Source organism: Castor canadensis, chromosome 18 (assembly GCF_047511655.1).
Source record: "Castor canadensis chromosome 18, mCasCan1.hap1v2, whole genome shotgun sequence".
NCBI lineage: Eukaryota > Metazoa > Chordata > Mammalia > Rodentia > Castoridae > Castor > Castor canadensis.
In genome coordinates, this window is record NC_133403.1 from 14,120,409 (window position 1) to 14,135,626 (window position 15,218).

Below are 15,218 nucleotides of genomic sequence, written 5' to 3' on the forward strand. Positions count from 1 at the left end.
CGGTTCCACCCCTTCCTGACAGTATAGTTTATTCTTTCATTTCCTCCTTCCCCATTCCTTTGCTGTATATAAATTAACTGGTGTATGTGCACAAGCATATTGCTTTTCTGTCTTTTTTTTCCCATTAAATGCCTAATGGTATCTTTTGATAAACATCAAAAGGCAATGGGATGGGAAAAATACTGGTTCTGTGAAAATATCCCCCCCTTTCCATCAGTGTCACACTCATTTAGCTTTTGTCTTTATATTTCAGTAAGTTATTTTGCTTTCACTGTTTGAAGAAAAAAGTCTCCAATAACATAAAAATAATTGCATATCTTTTTTGGTTGCAGTTTTTTGTTTTTTGTTTGGCAGTACTGGGGATTGAACTCTGGTCTCACACTTGGTACGCAGGAGATCTACCTCTCAGCCACTCTGCTAGCCCTTGATTGGAAAATTTTAATGTTTTTATTTGCATGTAAAAACCAAGGACAATTTTATAACTTTTTTTGTATATAGCTGTTAATGTAGAGCAATCGGTCTTTAAGTAGGGGTAAATTACTCTTTAAATAAAAAAGAATGGTAGTTTTCCCTTCGAGTCAAGCATATGGTTTAAATAAACTTGTTTTAAAAATCAGCCAACCAACCAAGCAGTTATAATCCCTGTCCCTAAGGGGCTTATACATCTTGTACTCTTCTGTGTGTAAATCAGGATTACAAATTGTAATGCATTCTACTAGAGATGTATAGAGTGGGATGATCAAGGAAGATCTTTGAGTAGGTAAAATTTATGCTGAAACCTAGTAAAGAAATTGGCAAGGAAAGGGCAAGGGCATCTGGTTTTGAGTGACTGGGTAGATTGTGGTACCATTTAGCAGAGTGTGAACTGGGAGTAGCGGGCAGGGAGACTGAGAATTCTGCTTTGATCGGACAGGTTACACTGACATCAGTAGTTAACGGCCAGTGATTTAGCGTTGGACATACAGGTGGTGGTTAAAACCATGAGCCTGTCCTTAGCATGCTCCAGGCCTTAGGTTCAATCCCCAGCAAATCCCTAAATCCCTAAGAAAGAAACAAAAACATGAGCCTGGGGCGTGAGTGTAGACCGAGGCCCAGGACAGGCACATAAATGTACTGATCTGCAGAGTGGGGGGAGATGACCCAAACATTGTATGCACATATGAATAAAAGAAAAAAAAAGTGCAAGAATTAAAAAAAAAAAAGTACTGATCTGGTCCAAGGTGTGAGAATCAACTAGTTAGGTCTTTTCTGTCAAAGGAGTTAATGTGAAATAACTACTGTGTAGATGCCAGCTAACCTCCCCAAATTGCTGTCTACATGTGTTGTGAGAAATTACGAGCTGAGAGATGGAACACTGAGGCAGATTAGCAGGAAGCAACATTTTATTCTGCCGACACAGACCCAGTGGCACCAGGGCAGCCAGACAGGGCAGTATTAAGTATGTTCCTAGGATTAGCCCTATTGCCCCTATGAGAGTTTGGAATCCACCTAAGGCAGAAAACCATCTTCCAAACACGTCATTGGGATCCCATCCTCTCCAAGTCTGGACGGGGACATGGGCAAGCGTCCTCATTTTGTCTGATTTTTTTTTTTTTTATCAATCTGTAAGCAGCAGTCGCTTAAGTTAAATTTTTTTTAAACTCCTTTTTCAGAAGCAAGCAAAAAGTCTGAAGCCAAGTGGTTCTGATAGATGGCATGCACATCTTAGTGCTTTGTTTTGTCAGCAAATCGAGAGCGTCAGCAAATCGAGAGCTTTGGCTGTTTTATTTGTTATAATTTTAGCAATAGCCTGCAGTCTGATGATACAGTTGAGCATATATATAGGGGTGTGATAGCCCCAAGATCCATCTTCTGCCCAAGTGGCAGGACCATAGTATTGGATGATTTGTTCAGGAGGCCATTTGTCATCTTTTTGATTGCCAATTATATGTCCCCGCTTCCAATCAGATGGCTTAAGTACAGTGAAATTTACAGGATTAGAGGTACCAGGAGTGCAGTTTGGGGCAGCTGTCCCCTTGTGAAGGAGGGCTGCGTGTTTTATCCTTTCCTTGTGGCCCATGAGACACAACCCCAATAAGGGCAATAATAAGAACCCACACCACCACATGACCAAGAGTTGTCTCTCCTGCACATACACTTTTCACTGGATGCACAGGCTCTCTCCCAAGTTAGGCCCCCATAGCCATAGACTGTACCTTTATATACATCTTGGTCTATGGCCACACATGTATCAAAGAGCAATGACACTGGTTTATCAGGGTTAAACATCTGGGTGCAACTGAGTTAGAAGAGAGCTAATAAAAGCCTTTCATTGTAAATCCAGTCAGTGGGGGCAGTTTTTGCAAAACCTATGGTGAAGACTACAGCAACAGATACAGACAAGGAGTGACAATACATTACAGTGAAACAACTGGTGTGGAAAACAGTCCATTTGTCCCATTGGAGAGTTGACTTCTCAAGCTTCTGCCATGCGTACACTAGTCAGCTTCCAGTGGTGACTAGAGCAGAGCTGTCATCCTGCCCTTCTAGGTCCCCTGTTGTTTCCTGGGAAGCGGAGTCATACTGATGAGGGAGGCTGTTCAGGTTCCAGAGGGTGATCTTACATGGTGAAGCTGGACCAGGGATGCATTCCCACTTGAGAGAAGCTGGCTTGACTCCACTGTGGTGGATCCAAGGAACAATCTCTGCTACTTTAACTGTAGTGGGGATAGACAAGACAACAAAAGGGCCCCTCTAATGGGGTTTTAATGGTTGGACATTTTATTTTTTATCCAGACAGTATCTTTTTTTTTAACTGAGTAGAATTAACTTGGCATTGCTCCTGAGGGTGGTAAGTGGGGTTGAAGAAGATATGCTGATTACCATGGGAGCACACTAGATAGGTGGTATGGTTGTGAGTGCATGACCTGATGACAGAGCTTTCATAAGAATAGTAAGTATGGAAAAGCAAAATCTTAGTGACAACATTTCCTGCCTGAGTAGTATGCATACATAGGTCACAGAATGAGGGCTCCAGCAAGAGAGCTGGAGCCCACTGCCATACACAGGCTTGGGCTAGATATAGAGGGCTAGTGGAAAAGTACCAGGAAGGTCACTAAGGGATACTGTTGCTGGGCAACCAAGAAAGATAAGTTGTAGTTAGGTCACTGTCTGCCTAACTGGCTTTGGCATCCATCCGGCAAAATAACAGTTAACAAATGTCTCTTTGTCAGTCTTTGGGGTTGAGTGGGGAGTTTTTAGTAAGCCATCTGTAAGGTGGGAAGGGGTCTAGTTCTAACATGGCTGTCCTCACTGTTAAACCCAACATAAACCAACCCTTTAATGAACATGATTCAGTTACTTTAGTAGTTAAAACCCCGACAAAAATCACCAGAGAACACAGGTAAATATTTATGGGGACGAAGCATGGAGTTAGGAAACCTAATGACCAAGAATCATGGCTCAGATGTTGATAAGGGGTCGAATCCCAGATTGTTGACATGAACAGATGGCTATGACATTTAGCAGGATCTCCTCAACCTATAGTCAATGGAGCCACCCTAAAATAACAGGTCCAATTTGGCCACCTCAGGCCAAAAATTCCCTCTGCCTGCCATGTGGAAGGAGTAGGACTAACATCTCCACCCTGTTGACTCCAATAAAAACTGGAGGTCTTGACGTTCAGTGTAGTGCTCCTTTTCGAGCTTTTATTTTTTATCCTATCTGGAAGGTGCACCTTGGCTTTTTTTTTTTCACTTTGTTTTACATAGGTAAATCTGTCTCAACCCTCATATCAGTGCAGCAGCACTCCCTGTGCTCAGCTGCCTCTTACCTCTCTGTGTTTTAATAAACTCTTGTGGTCTTGACAAATTTGTGGATTAACCTGTAGCCTCAAAAATTCCTGACAGTTATCTTGGCAAAACAAAAACCATTTTTAAGATAGACTTATTGTTATGAGCTTAGAGAAATAAGTTTTAGTTTAACATCAGTACATTAAATTTTGACCTTACAAAACCTTTAATGTAACTGGATTTTAGTCAACTCAATCACTTACATAAGCATTTATTTATAAGCTCCATCCTTTTATGATAACTTACTCTGTACCTTTATGACAACTTATTTTGTATCCCCCGGGGGATCTTGTCCTTATCTTTGTTTTATTTAAAAGTATTTTTTATCCTTTTATTTTAAAAACCATATCATTAATACCATATCTGTATGATTATATATATGTTAGTTATTGAAATTAACTTATAAAACCTTTTAACTTAGAACCTTATATTTGTATGGGAAAAAAACAGAAAGAAATCAACCTTAGAATTATTTTTTATATAAAAACAATTTATAAAAAGATCATTTATTAATAGACCCATGTAATATAAGAGAGAATTAAATCCCAGATTTTATTTATGACAGAATGTAACAGGCTAAGGTCATTTTCAGCTACCCAAATTTTAAGATTTTTGTTGTAGACTGTAGCCTCCCTTTGTTTTTTGTTTTTTTTCTCTTCTGGTCTGAGCCAGGTGTTATCCCCTGAATGCCTGAATCCTAGTGAGACCTGATTGAAATAAATTTGAAAACCTGTTTCTTAAAAGAAGCAGTAGAGCAGAGTAATAATTTTTTTACATTTACTTTATTTTTTAAATTTTTTAAATCATTTATTCACACGTGCATACATTGTTTGGGTCATTTCTCCCTCCCATCCCCCCCTCGCTTCCAGGCAGAACCTGTTCTGCCCTTATCTCTAATTTTGTTGAAGAGAAGACATAAACATAATAAGAAAGACAAAGTGTTTTTGCTAGTTGAGATAAGGATAACGATACAGAGAGATTCCTAGCATTGCTTCCATGTACAAATGTGTTACAACCCATGCTGACTCATCTCTAACTGATCTTTACACTGGTTCCTGATCCTTCTCATGTAGACCTCTGTCACTTTAAGGTTTCTGTATTGGTTCCTCTGGAGTGGGAGCATCAAACGCTTTCATGTTTTGAGTTTTCTACCTATCCCCATACCTCCCATATGTGCTCTCCCCTTGTCATGTGATCCAAGTCCAACAACATTGCTGTATTTGCCCTTGATCTAAAGTCCGCATATGAGGGAGAACATACGATTTTTGGTCTAAGCCTGGCTAACCTCGTTTAGGATGATGTTCTCCAGTTCCATCCATTTACTTGCAAATGATAAGATTTCATTCTTCTTCATGGCTGGGACAAATTCCATTGTGTGTAAATACCACATTTTCTTGATCCATTCATCAATAGTGGGGCATCTTGGTTGTTTCCATAACTTGGCTATTGTGAATAACGCTGCAATAAACATGGGAGTGCAGGTGCCTTTGGAGTAGCCTGTGTTGCATTCCTTTGGGTGTATCCCCAGGAGAGGGATTGCTGGATCATATGGCAGATCTATGTTTAGATTTTTTTTTTTTCATTCAGGAGAACTCTTTATTGGGCCTAATATTTACAACACCAGGTGGTGGTACACAAGAGAGAAGCCTCCAGGACTAACCTACTGACGGGGTTATAATAGGGATTAAGTTTCCAATGTGTGAATTTTCAAGCAGACATATTTAGACCATAGCACCCCCCTTAACAGAAAAAAAACAAATGCTCAATGTATGAATGAGATAAACTTATACTGCACAGTAACACTTTTGAAACAAATGGAGATGTTTTCTTGTAATCTAAGTCTGATATGATATGGCAACTATCTCTGATAGCTATATACAACCTCTCAAGGGCTTCTACATTCTTTTGCTAATGCTTTAATTTCTGGAGGAGCCCAAGTACTCCCCCTCTATATATAATTACTTGAAAGGATGAGTCTAGAGAAACAGAGTCTTTAAGCTACATTGGGGCCAAAATTGTTCACAATGAGACTTTATTGGAAATCAGGGTTTCCAATAAAGTTGCGGGAGGTGAACGTTTTCAAATAAAACAGAAAGGGAACCAGTATTCCCTTTCACTATTATACAACCCATTTTCCTTGCTATGAAGCACACTTCTTTCTCTTGCCCTATATATCAGCTATGGTAGCATAACCTGTGAGTGTGGTCCATGCTTAGATGAATATGTAGGGTTAAGGAAGAACCAGAGAAATGAAAGCATGGAAGAGGACACTCATAAATTACAAAGACAAAAGAAGACTTAGGAGAGGGTTCAACATGTTCCAGTTTAGTTCATTAGAGTAGAGCTGATTGGACATTGACAGCATTACTAGTTAGAAACAATAACTGTGACTCCTACTGGATGCCATTATACTCATGACCTACAGGAAGGGTCTATAGTTGACCAGTCAGAATTGAAATCTGTCCATTCCTTCTCAGGAATAGAGTTCACCATCCCATGCGTTTTCCTCAAGAATTATTCACAAATTATCTAAAACATGAAGTACTAATCTGATCTAGAAGCTGAAACAGTTAGAAACAGTGCTTCATGTAACCAGAAAGCTATGCTTTTGGATGGGCCACAATTTTTTCTACAAACAGGGACGAATAATTCTTTTTTTTTTTTTTTTTGATGTCTGGCTGGTTGCTCTATTCTTTTAACAATATCCTGGAGCATATATTATTCCATAGCAGTATCCAATTACATTGAAGTGTTTTGTGTTTTTTTGGCAAGGGAAATCTTTTTTTTTTTTTTTTTTTTTCATTTTTCATTTAAGAAGCCTCCAAATTTTTTTCCAGAGTGGTTTCACTAGCTTGCATTCCCACCAGCAGTATACGAGGGTTCCTTTTTCCCTGCATCCTCACGACAACACCTATTGTTGGTGGTGTTTTTGATGATGTCTATTCTAACAGGGATGAGGTGGAATCTTAGTGTGGTTTTAATTTCCATTTCTTTTATGGCTAGAGATGGTGAGCATTTTTTCATGTGTTTTTTGGCTATTTGAATTTCTTCCTTTGAGAAAGTTCTGTTTAGTTCAGTTGCCCATTTCTTTATTGGTTCATTGATTTTGGGAGAGTTTAGTTTCTGAAGTTCCCTATATATTCTGGTTATCAGTCCTTTGTCTGATGAATAGCTTGCAAATATTTTTTCCCACTCCGTGGGTGGTCTCTTCAGTTTAGAGACCATTTCTTTTGTTGTGCAGAAGCTTTTTAATTTTATGAAGTCCCATTTGTCCATTCTTTCTCTTAGTTGCTGGGCTGCTGGGGTTCTATTGAGGAAGTCTTTGCCGATACCTATTACTTCCAGAGTGTTTCCTACTCCTTTCTGTACTAACTTCAGAGTTTCGGGTCTGATATTCAGGTCCTTGATCCATTTTGAGTTGATACTAGTACAGGGTGATAAACATGGATCTAGTTTCAGTTTCTTGCAGATGGATAACCACTTTTCCCAGCAACATTTGTTGAGGAGACTATCTTTTCTCCATAGTATATTTTTGGCCCCTTTGTCAAAAATAAGGTGGGTATAGTAGTGTGGATTCATGTCTGGGTCCTCTATTCTGTTCCACTGGTCTTCATGTCTGTTTTTGTGCCAGTACCATGCTGTTTTTATTGCTATTGCTTTGTAATATAGTTTGAAGTCAGGTATTGTGATACCTCCAGCATTGCTCTTTTTGCTGAGTATTGTCTTGGCTATTTGTGGTCTCTTTTGTTTCCAAATGAACTTTAGGGTAGATTTTTCAATCTCTGTGATGAATGTCATTGGGATTTTGATGGGAATTGCATTAAACATGTAGATTGCTTTTGGTAGAATAGCCATTTCTACTATGTTGATTCTACCAATCCATGAGCATGGGAGACCTCTCCACCTTCTGTAGTCTTCCTCAATCTCTTTCTTCAGGGGTTTGTAGTTCTCCTTATAGAGGTCACTCACATCCTTTGTTAAGTTTACTCCTAGGTATTTGATTTTTTTTAAGGCTACTGTAAATGGAATTGTTTCCATATGTTCTTTCTCAGTTTGTTAGAAAAGCTAATGATTTTTGTAAGTTGATTTTGTATCCTGCCACCTTGCTATAGCTGTTTATGGTATCTAGGAGTTTTTGGGTCTTAAAGGTATAGGATCATATTGTCTGCAAATAGGGATATTTTGACAATTTCTTTACCTATTTGTATTCCTTTTATTTTTTCTTCTTGCCTAATTGCTCTGGCTAGGAATTCCAGTACTATGTTGAATAGGAGTGGGGATAGTGGGCACCCTTGTCTTGTTCCTGATTTTAGGGGAAATGGTTTCAGTTTTTCACAGTTAAGTATGATGTTGGCTATAGGTTTGTCATATATAGCCTTTACAATATTGAGGTACATTCCTTCTATTCCTAGTTTTCTTAGAGCTTTTATCATGAAGTGGTGTTGTATCTTGTTGAAGGCTTTTTCTGCATCTATTAATTAAGATGATCAAGTGTTTTTTGTCTTTGCTTCTATTAATGTGCTGTATTACATTTACGGATTCGCATATGTTGAACACCCCTGATCCCTGACTTGGTCATGGATGTATGATGGATTCAGTTTGCCATTATTTTATTTAGGATTTTTGCATCGATGTTCATTAAGGAAATTGACCTATAGTTCTCTGTTTTGGAGGTGTCTTTGTCTGGTTTTGGGATGAGAGTAATATTGGCTTCACAAAATAAGTTAGGCAGTGTTCCTTCCCTTTCTATTTCATGGTACAGTTTAAGGAGGGCTGGTATTAGTTCTTTTTTAAATGTCTGATAGAATTCAGCAGAGAATCCATCAGGTCCTGGACTTTTCTTTTTTGGGAGACTCTTTATTGCTGCTTCAATTTCGTTTTGTGCTATAGATCTAGTCAGGTGATTAATATCCTCTCGGTTCAGTTTTGGATGATCGTAAGTATCTAGAAAACTGTCGGGGACGTCTCCCATGACTTCCAATAGTGAAGCCTCCAGGGCTGTAACCCTTTCCCTCCACTCAACGAGAATTCCCAACCAAATTCAGATGGGGACCCCAGGTCCCTCCAAATGGAGGTGGCCAATCCTCCTTCCACGGTCTTTCCCAATTAAACCTCGGTATTGGAGGCCGTTTGTTCCTCTCAGGGAGGGGCCGATCTCTCTGGGGCCTCCAGCTGTGAGGGTACGAGGCCGGCCACCTTCTGAGAGGACAAAGGACACTCGAGACAAAGGAAGTCATAAGGTGAGGTTTATTTTCTAGCTAGCTAGGGTCCAAGCATCCGCCTGACGCAGCAGGTTTCAACAAGGACCCTGAATGCAAAATTTAAGCAGGTCTTATGTGACTATATTGTCACATAGGAATTCCTCATGCCCCTGGGGTCACATTTTCCTGACATTGCCCACATCCTGGTGGTGGGGTAAGATTATTTATTGGGAACTGGAGAAACACCAGAAGTTTACTTATCAGGTTACAAGGAATGTGTTCTCCCATAAATTAGGGGCTAGTAGTGGAATAGAAACCTAAGGTTTAGATAAGAACAGCAGGGGAGTCCTGTTTTGGAAAGTTTATTTACAAGTGGAGACAAAGAAAGGCAGGAATGGGTGCTTATCTCTGCATGGTGCCTTTCATCTTTTGCATGGCTCTAATGGGCAATTCCTCACAGCTCTGTCCGAGGTTACAGCTTTTAATTGACAGTTTACCATGTTTTACAACCCTGTTTCAAGGCTATTTTCCTCTTCACGAGGTTACCTGAGGGTCATGCCAGTTATAGCTGATTTTTAGGATAGGTGGGCTGCAAGTTAAAGTACCCCGACACTTTCATTCTCAGAGCAAGCTCAAGAACCCTGAGGATCTGAAATTCCTGTGCGTGTCATCCATGCATTACTTACATACACACACACACACACACACACACACACACACACACACACAAGTTTTATAAATTAAGTATGCCAGGAAAAAATGTCAACTTAAGCATGCATAAGATGAACTCAAATTTTAGGAGCAAATTAAATTTTGCCCAGTGCATTAAACAAATTTACACACACACACACATAAACAATTAGAGTTCATTCTCAAAAAAAGAAAAAAAAAGTATTCCACCAGAAGGCTATCTGGTGGAATAGTGGATGATGTATCTGTTCTCTTGGGAGTCTCCCCACTTTGGAACTGAATTTTTTGTTATTCATCCCTTAACCTCAGTTGTGACTACTTCCTGGGAAAAGCTCAAACCCCTGTAAACTCTCAGCGGTGTCTTACATACTTTTATATAGCACAGTACTTTTGCCCCACTCCTCAAACCTGAGAGACACATCTTCACCCCAAAAGGTAGTTACTAGTGGTCTCTGGGAGGGGATCAGTCTCCCCTTCTACCTCCTGAGGCAGGCCTGAATTTGAACCCAGGTTCTTACCAGTCTGATGAGCAGTGCTCTGAAGTTGGTTCCTGTGCCTCATCAGGTTCTGTTGTGCATCCTGAGGCCCTCACTACAACTCCCAGGGAGGATGAATCCCCTTCCGGATCAAGCTGTCCATTGGCACCTGGTGGGATCTACAACCAGCAGTCTGGGGGATGCACCCCAGTGACAAAGGAGATGATAACTCACTGTTTCTGCAATCACAACAAACGAGCCCCCAAGAAATGTTGCAGGATATTACAAGCTGAGATATGAGACACTGAGGCAGATTAGCAGGAAATGTTTTTTTTTTTTTTTTTGTGCTTGCACAGACTCAGTGGACTTGTGTTTAAACACTGAGTTCTGAGAACAAAGAGGCCTCACCTTATGTACCTTTGCAAACAGGTTACAGAAGCAAAAAGCAAAGCTCAACCACTTTGGCTGCATGACTATTTGCTAATTCATTTCCCCATTGTTATGTGACCTTCATGTTTTAATTCTTTAAGTTTTATCTCTCTGTTTTGGCATCCCCTCTCAGTCTGGTCGTCAGAACATAGTCTGTCTGCCCCACCCCTTGCCTTTCCTGCTACACATGTTTTGTGAAGCGTTGCTTGACCTTGCAAGGTTCTTGTGGTCAAATAAAGAGCTGTTTGTCACCAGATGTCCTAATCTCAAACTGCTTGCTTAACAATGGGTATTGCCCAAAAGAATTTTCTTATTCTCCCTGCTTCAGGGATCACCCTTATACTAAGTGCCCCCTTTTCTAAGTAACCAATCGCACATTGTGAACCCAAACCCACCAATCAGGGTGAAGGACAGAGAGAGATTAAAAACTGAGCTGATCACTCTCAGTGTGTTCTATCAGACTCTGGTCTGTGGCTGCACCCCTTTTGCAGAAGTAAAACTTTTCTTTTTGCCTTGATGAGCGACTCCCTAGTGTTTCTTTGATCAGTATTTGGGAATGCATTTATAACAAAGGGAATGATCTAACAGAAGAGACTAAGGACCAGAAAGGCCTTTGGACCTCCAAGTTTAAGCACCTGCGTCTGACCACTGAGGGACCTGGAGGCAGTGGGAAGCCAATACTTGGAGAGAATTGGAGAGAATGGGAAATGAGCGAGTAGACAGCAGGTATGGCCCTAGCTTTGTATGCGTTTGCCCCAGAGGAAAGCAGAGAAGGGGTGGGGCTGGTGGGACTGGGGGAAACAGACGACTTTTTAAGAGACTTGCAAACTTTGGGCGAGTTTCAGCAGGGATACAATGAGCTTCGGCTGTGCAGCTAACGAGGCGGTCCAGCGAGAGGTTCCTGGGGAAGATGCTCCTCAGAGGCCAACACAGACGCAAGACACTACAACCAGCCTGCGCACTCAGCTCAGTAGCCCACCGACCCCGCCGGGCCCGCTTCGCAAGTGCACTTGATGTCAAGAAACCACAGTTCCCGACAGGCCTAGCGCCCACTTCCGGGGCTGAACTCCGAAACCCGGAAGTAGTCAAGACACTCGGCGGAAACAGAGGGCTCTAAGTCGTTGGCCGCGGCTTTTTCGTGTTCTCCTAGTTCTCTCCCCGCGGCCGCCGCCGCCATGGGAAAGCGACAGCACCAGAAGGATAAGATGTAAGTTGAGTCGCGGCTGGGAATGGTGCCCCACTTTGCCTTGGTTTTCCTCTTGTCCCGCACTTAGTACCGCTCCTTTTCTCTCTCGGAGCTCGTCGACATAGTTCGTTCCATATGTCACTTCCTCCCGGAAGCCTCTTCCTCCGCCTCCTTCGGCGGGATAATGTCCTCTCAGCCGCCGCGGTCACTGCATCCTGGCTCTCGGACCGGACCAATTCCTCTTTCCACTCGGGAGCTTTGCTCTTGGCCCACGCCCGTCTACCTATACACATGCTGCAGTCTTCTAGTTTAAAACAAGCCAGCGTACCCCAGGTTCCTCTTCGTCTGCCACCCTGTTTCTTTGGTTCTCTTCCGAACAGGAGAAAGACCTGTGGCCACCTGCTGTGTTCTGCTGTCTCTTGAAAACACTGCAGTCAGATAGATGTTCTCACCCAGAAGTGCTCTGATGAGGATACCTTTGACTTCTGTGTGCCCAAATCTGGTGTTCAACTTTCCGTCCTCATTTGATCACTAACACAGTGATCACTAACTCCTTCAGAAACTCTTCTGCGGTATCTGGGATCCTAAATGCTCTTGGTTTTCCATCTGCTTCAGTGGCTTTTCTTAGTCACCTTTCCTGGGGCCTTCACCCCTTCTCCCAGACTTTATCGTTCTCTGTTGGTGATCTTTAAAAGTCATCTGTAGTGGAGCTCTCTAGTCCTGCAGTTGTCAGTTTTCACTCAACATCTACCTAGAGAACTATAAATATATATATATATTCTTTGAGGGGGTGTACTAGAGTTTGTACTCAGGGCTTTGCACTTGCTAGGCAGGTGCTCTATCCTTGAGCCAAGCCTTCAGTTCCATCTGGAGAATTAATGGACATCTCAAAGTTAATATGCCCCAAATGGAACTCTTGGTTTTCCGCCCTTGAGCCTGCCTCTCTCTCACCCTTCCTGCCTCAGTGGTTGCATTGCTGTAGATAGTACCCGACTTACTGTGGTTGACTTACAATTTTTCACCTTTATGATGACGTGAAGCACTATGCATTCATTAGAAGCTATATTTTGATTTTTGGATTTTGATCTTTTCCTGTGCCAACAATATGCAGTATGATTCTGTCATGAGGTGCTGGAGACAGTGGGCACAGTTCCCAGTCAGTAACTAGGATTACGGGCATAGCCACCGGCTCTTCGCCCTAAAGCTTTTTGTTAAATGATTTCCCCTGTGGCTAATATAAGTATTTTGAGTAAGGCTAAGTTGTGATGTTTAATATATTAGGTATATTAAAAGAATTTTCTGCTTATTATGTTTTCAGCTCAATTTTCTACTTATATTTTCAACTCAAAATGTGCTCAGTTTGCTCAGGTCAGAGCTCTGGGCATTGACCTTGGTGCTTCTCCCTTCTTCCTGTCCACCAGGAAGTCCTGATGGCTCTTTGAGGTACTGACCATTTCTCACCTTGTCTGCCACTCCCCGGGTGGAGTGTATGCTCAGTCCTTCTTGCATCTTTGTAATTACCTCCTGATTGGTTTTCTCCTGTTTCTTGGACTTGTCTCCCTACACAGAGCAGTAGAATGATGCTTTGACATATATTAGATCATGTCAGTGCCCTGCTCAAAACCTTCCATCTGCTGGGCGCTGGTGGCTCATGCCTGCAATCCTAGCTGCTCAGGAGACAATATCAGGAGTATCACGGTTTGAGGCCAGCCTGGGCAAATAGTTCACAAGACCCTATCTTGAAAATACCCTTCACAAAAATGGCTCAAAGTGTAGGCTCTGAGTTCAAATTCCAGTTCTGAAAAAAAAAAAAAAAACCAAAAACCAAAAACCTTCCATCCCATTGGGGCAAGTCCAGAGTCCTTACCATGACCTTAGCGTCCCCTTGTGATCTAGTCATTGTTCTTGTCTCTCTTTTCATCTGCTGCCATACACCCCATGCACATTCTTCTCCCTTCTTCTGGAACACACATCCAGCTTTTCCTGCACCTGGGCCTTTGTGTGCAGAGCTCTTCTGCAGACCTCCCTGTGCTTATGTGCTTACTCTTTTCTCCTCCTCCTCTTCTTTTTTTTTTTTGGGTGGTACTGTGGTTTTCACTTAACGCCTTGCGCTTGCTAGGCTGGGGCTCTATCGCTTGAGCCATACCCGGGCCCTGCATAGCTCCTTCTGATAAATCCAGTTCATTTCCTTCAGAGCAAAGCAGGACTGTTGGTATTTATTTACTAGTCTGTGCATCTCCACATGCACAGATGTTTATCACGATGTTAGAAGGTGTTTAATAAGCATTTGCTGAGTGACCTATAATTATATCACCAGTTACTTTCAGACTCTATTCTCCCTGTAATGGGAAGGTAGTTACATTCTGTCCTCTCTTTTAGGTACATTACCTGTGCTGAATATACTCACTTCTATGGTGGTAAGAAGCCAGGTAAGGCATGAAATCCTTCTGTTCTTGTGGGGACTGGGATGGTATTAAGGAACAATGTCTTCATTATACAGTCACCCAGAAGGATGGACAAGAAACCATAACACTGTCATCACAGTAGACAACAGGGCTGATGATATAGTCCATAAAAGAGGAGAACATGTTTCATCTTAGTAGAGATTTTTAAATATGTGGATGAAAGTAATATTTTTTTTCCTCTAGGAACTTAATAAAAAAAAAAAAAGGAATAGTAATACCTAAAGTTAGCAAGGCTGCAGAAAAAAAAAAAGCACATTTTTTTTTTTGTTTTATTTTTATTTTATTTATTTTTGTGGTACTGGGGTTTGAACTTAGGACCTACACCTTGAGCCACTCTGCCAGCCCTTTTTTGTGATTGTTTTTTTCAAGACAGGATCTCAGGAACTATTTGCCAGGGCTGGCTTCTATTCTCCTGATCTCTGTCTCCTAAGTAGCTAGGATTACAGGCATGTGCTTCACACCCAGCCATAGTCATCATTGGGAGTAAAGAATATATACTTTTTTCTCTAGGCTCTTTTTTTTTTGCAGTGCTGGGACTCAAACTTGGGGTCTTACATATTCTAAGCAAATACTCTTATCACTCATCCCTAATCAGTCTAAGTTCTTTTTTGATGTTCCCCATGTGTTTTGGTGACATCTATTAAAAGATATTTATTTATTTTTGTGGTACTGGGGTTTGAAGTCAGGGCCATACCTTGAGCCACTCCACCACCCCTTTTTTGTGAAGGGTTTTTTAGAGATATGGTCTCAGGAACCATTTGCTCAGGCTGGCTTTGAACTGCAGTCCTCTTCATCTCTGCCTCCTGAGTGGCTAGGATTACAGGTGTGAGCCACCAGTGCCTGGCTTATTAAAAGATTTTAATCCAGGGAGTGGAGGTGTAGTTCGTTGGTAGACCATGTGCAAGGTGCTGGGCTCCATCCCTTATATCACATGCACACAT

General features: G+C 41.6%; 1 protein-coding gene across 3 annotated transcripts in view; it reads left to right on the forward strand.

Moving 5' to 3' along the window:
- The first annotated feature begins 11,685 nt into the window (after nucleotides 1–11,685).
- Ppil2 (peptidylprolyl isomerase like 2) overlaps nucleotides 11,686–15,218 on the forward strand; it is a 29,002-nt gene continuing 25,469 nt past the window's right edge. For all 3 annotated transcript variants that reach the window (XM_020160753.2, XM_020160752.2, XM_020160754.2), the window contains exons 1-2: nucleotides 11,686–11,833; nucleotides 14,192–14,241. In XM_020160753.2, coding sequence (XP_020016342.2) covers nucleotides 11,802–11,833; nucleotides 14,192–14,241 — 82 coding nt within the window. In that variant the 5' untranslated portion in view covers nucleotides 11,686–11,801. The remainder of the gene's footprint in view (nucleotides 11,834–14,191; nucleotides 14,242–15,218) is intronic.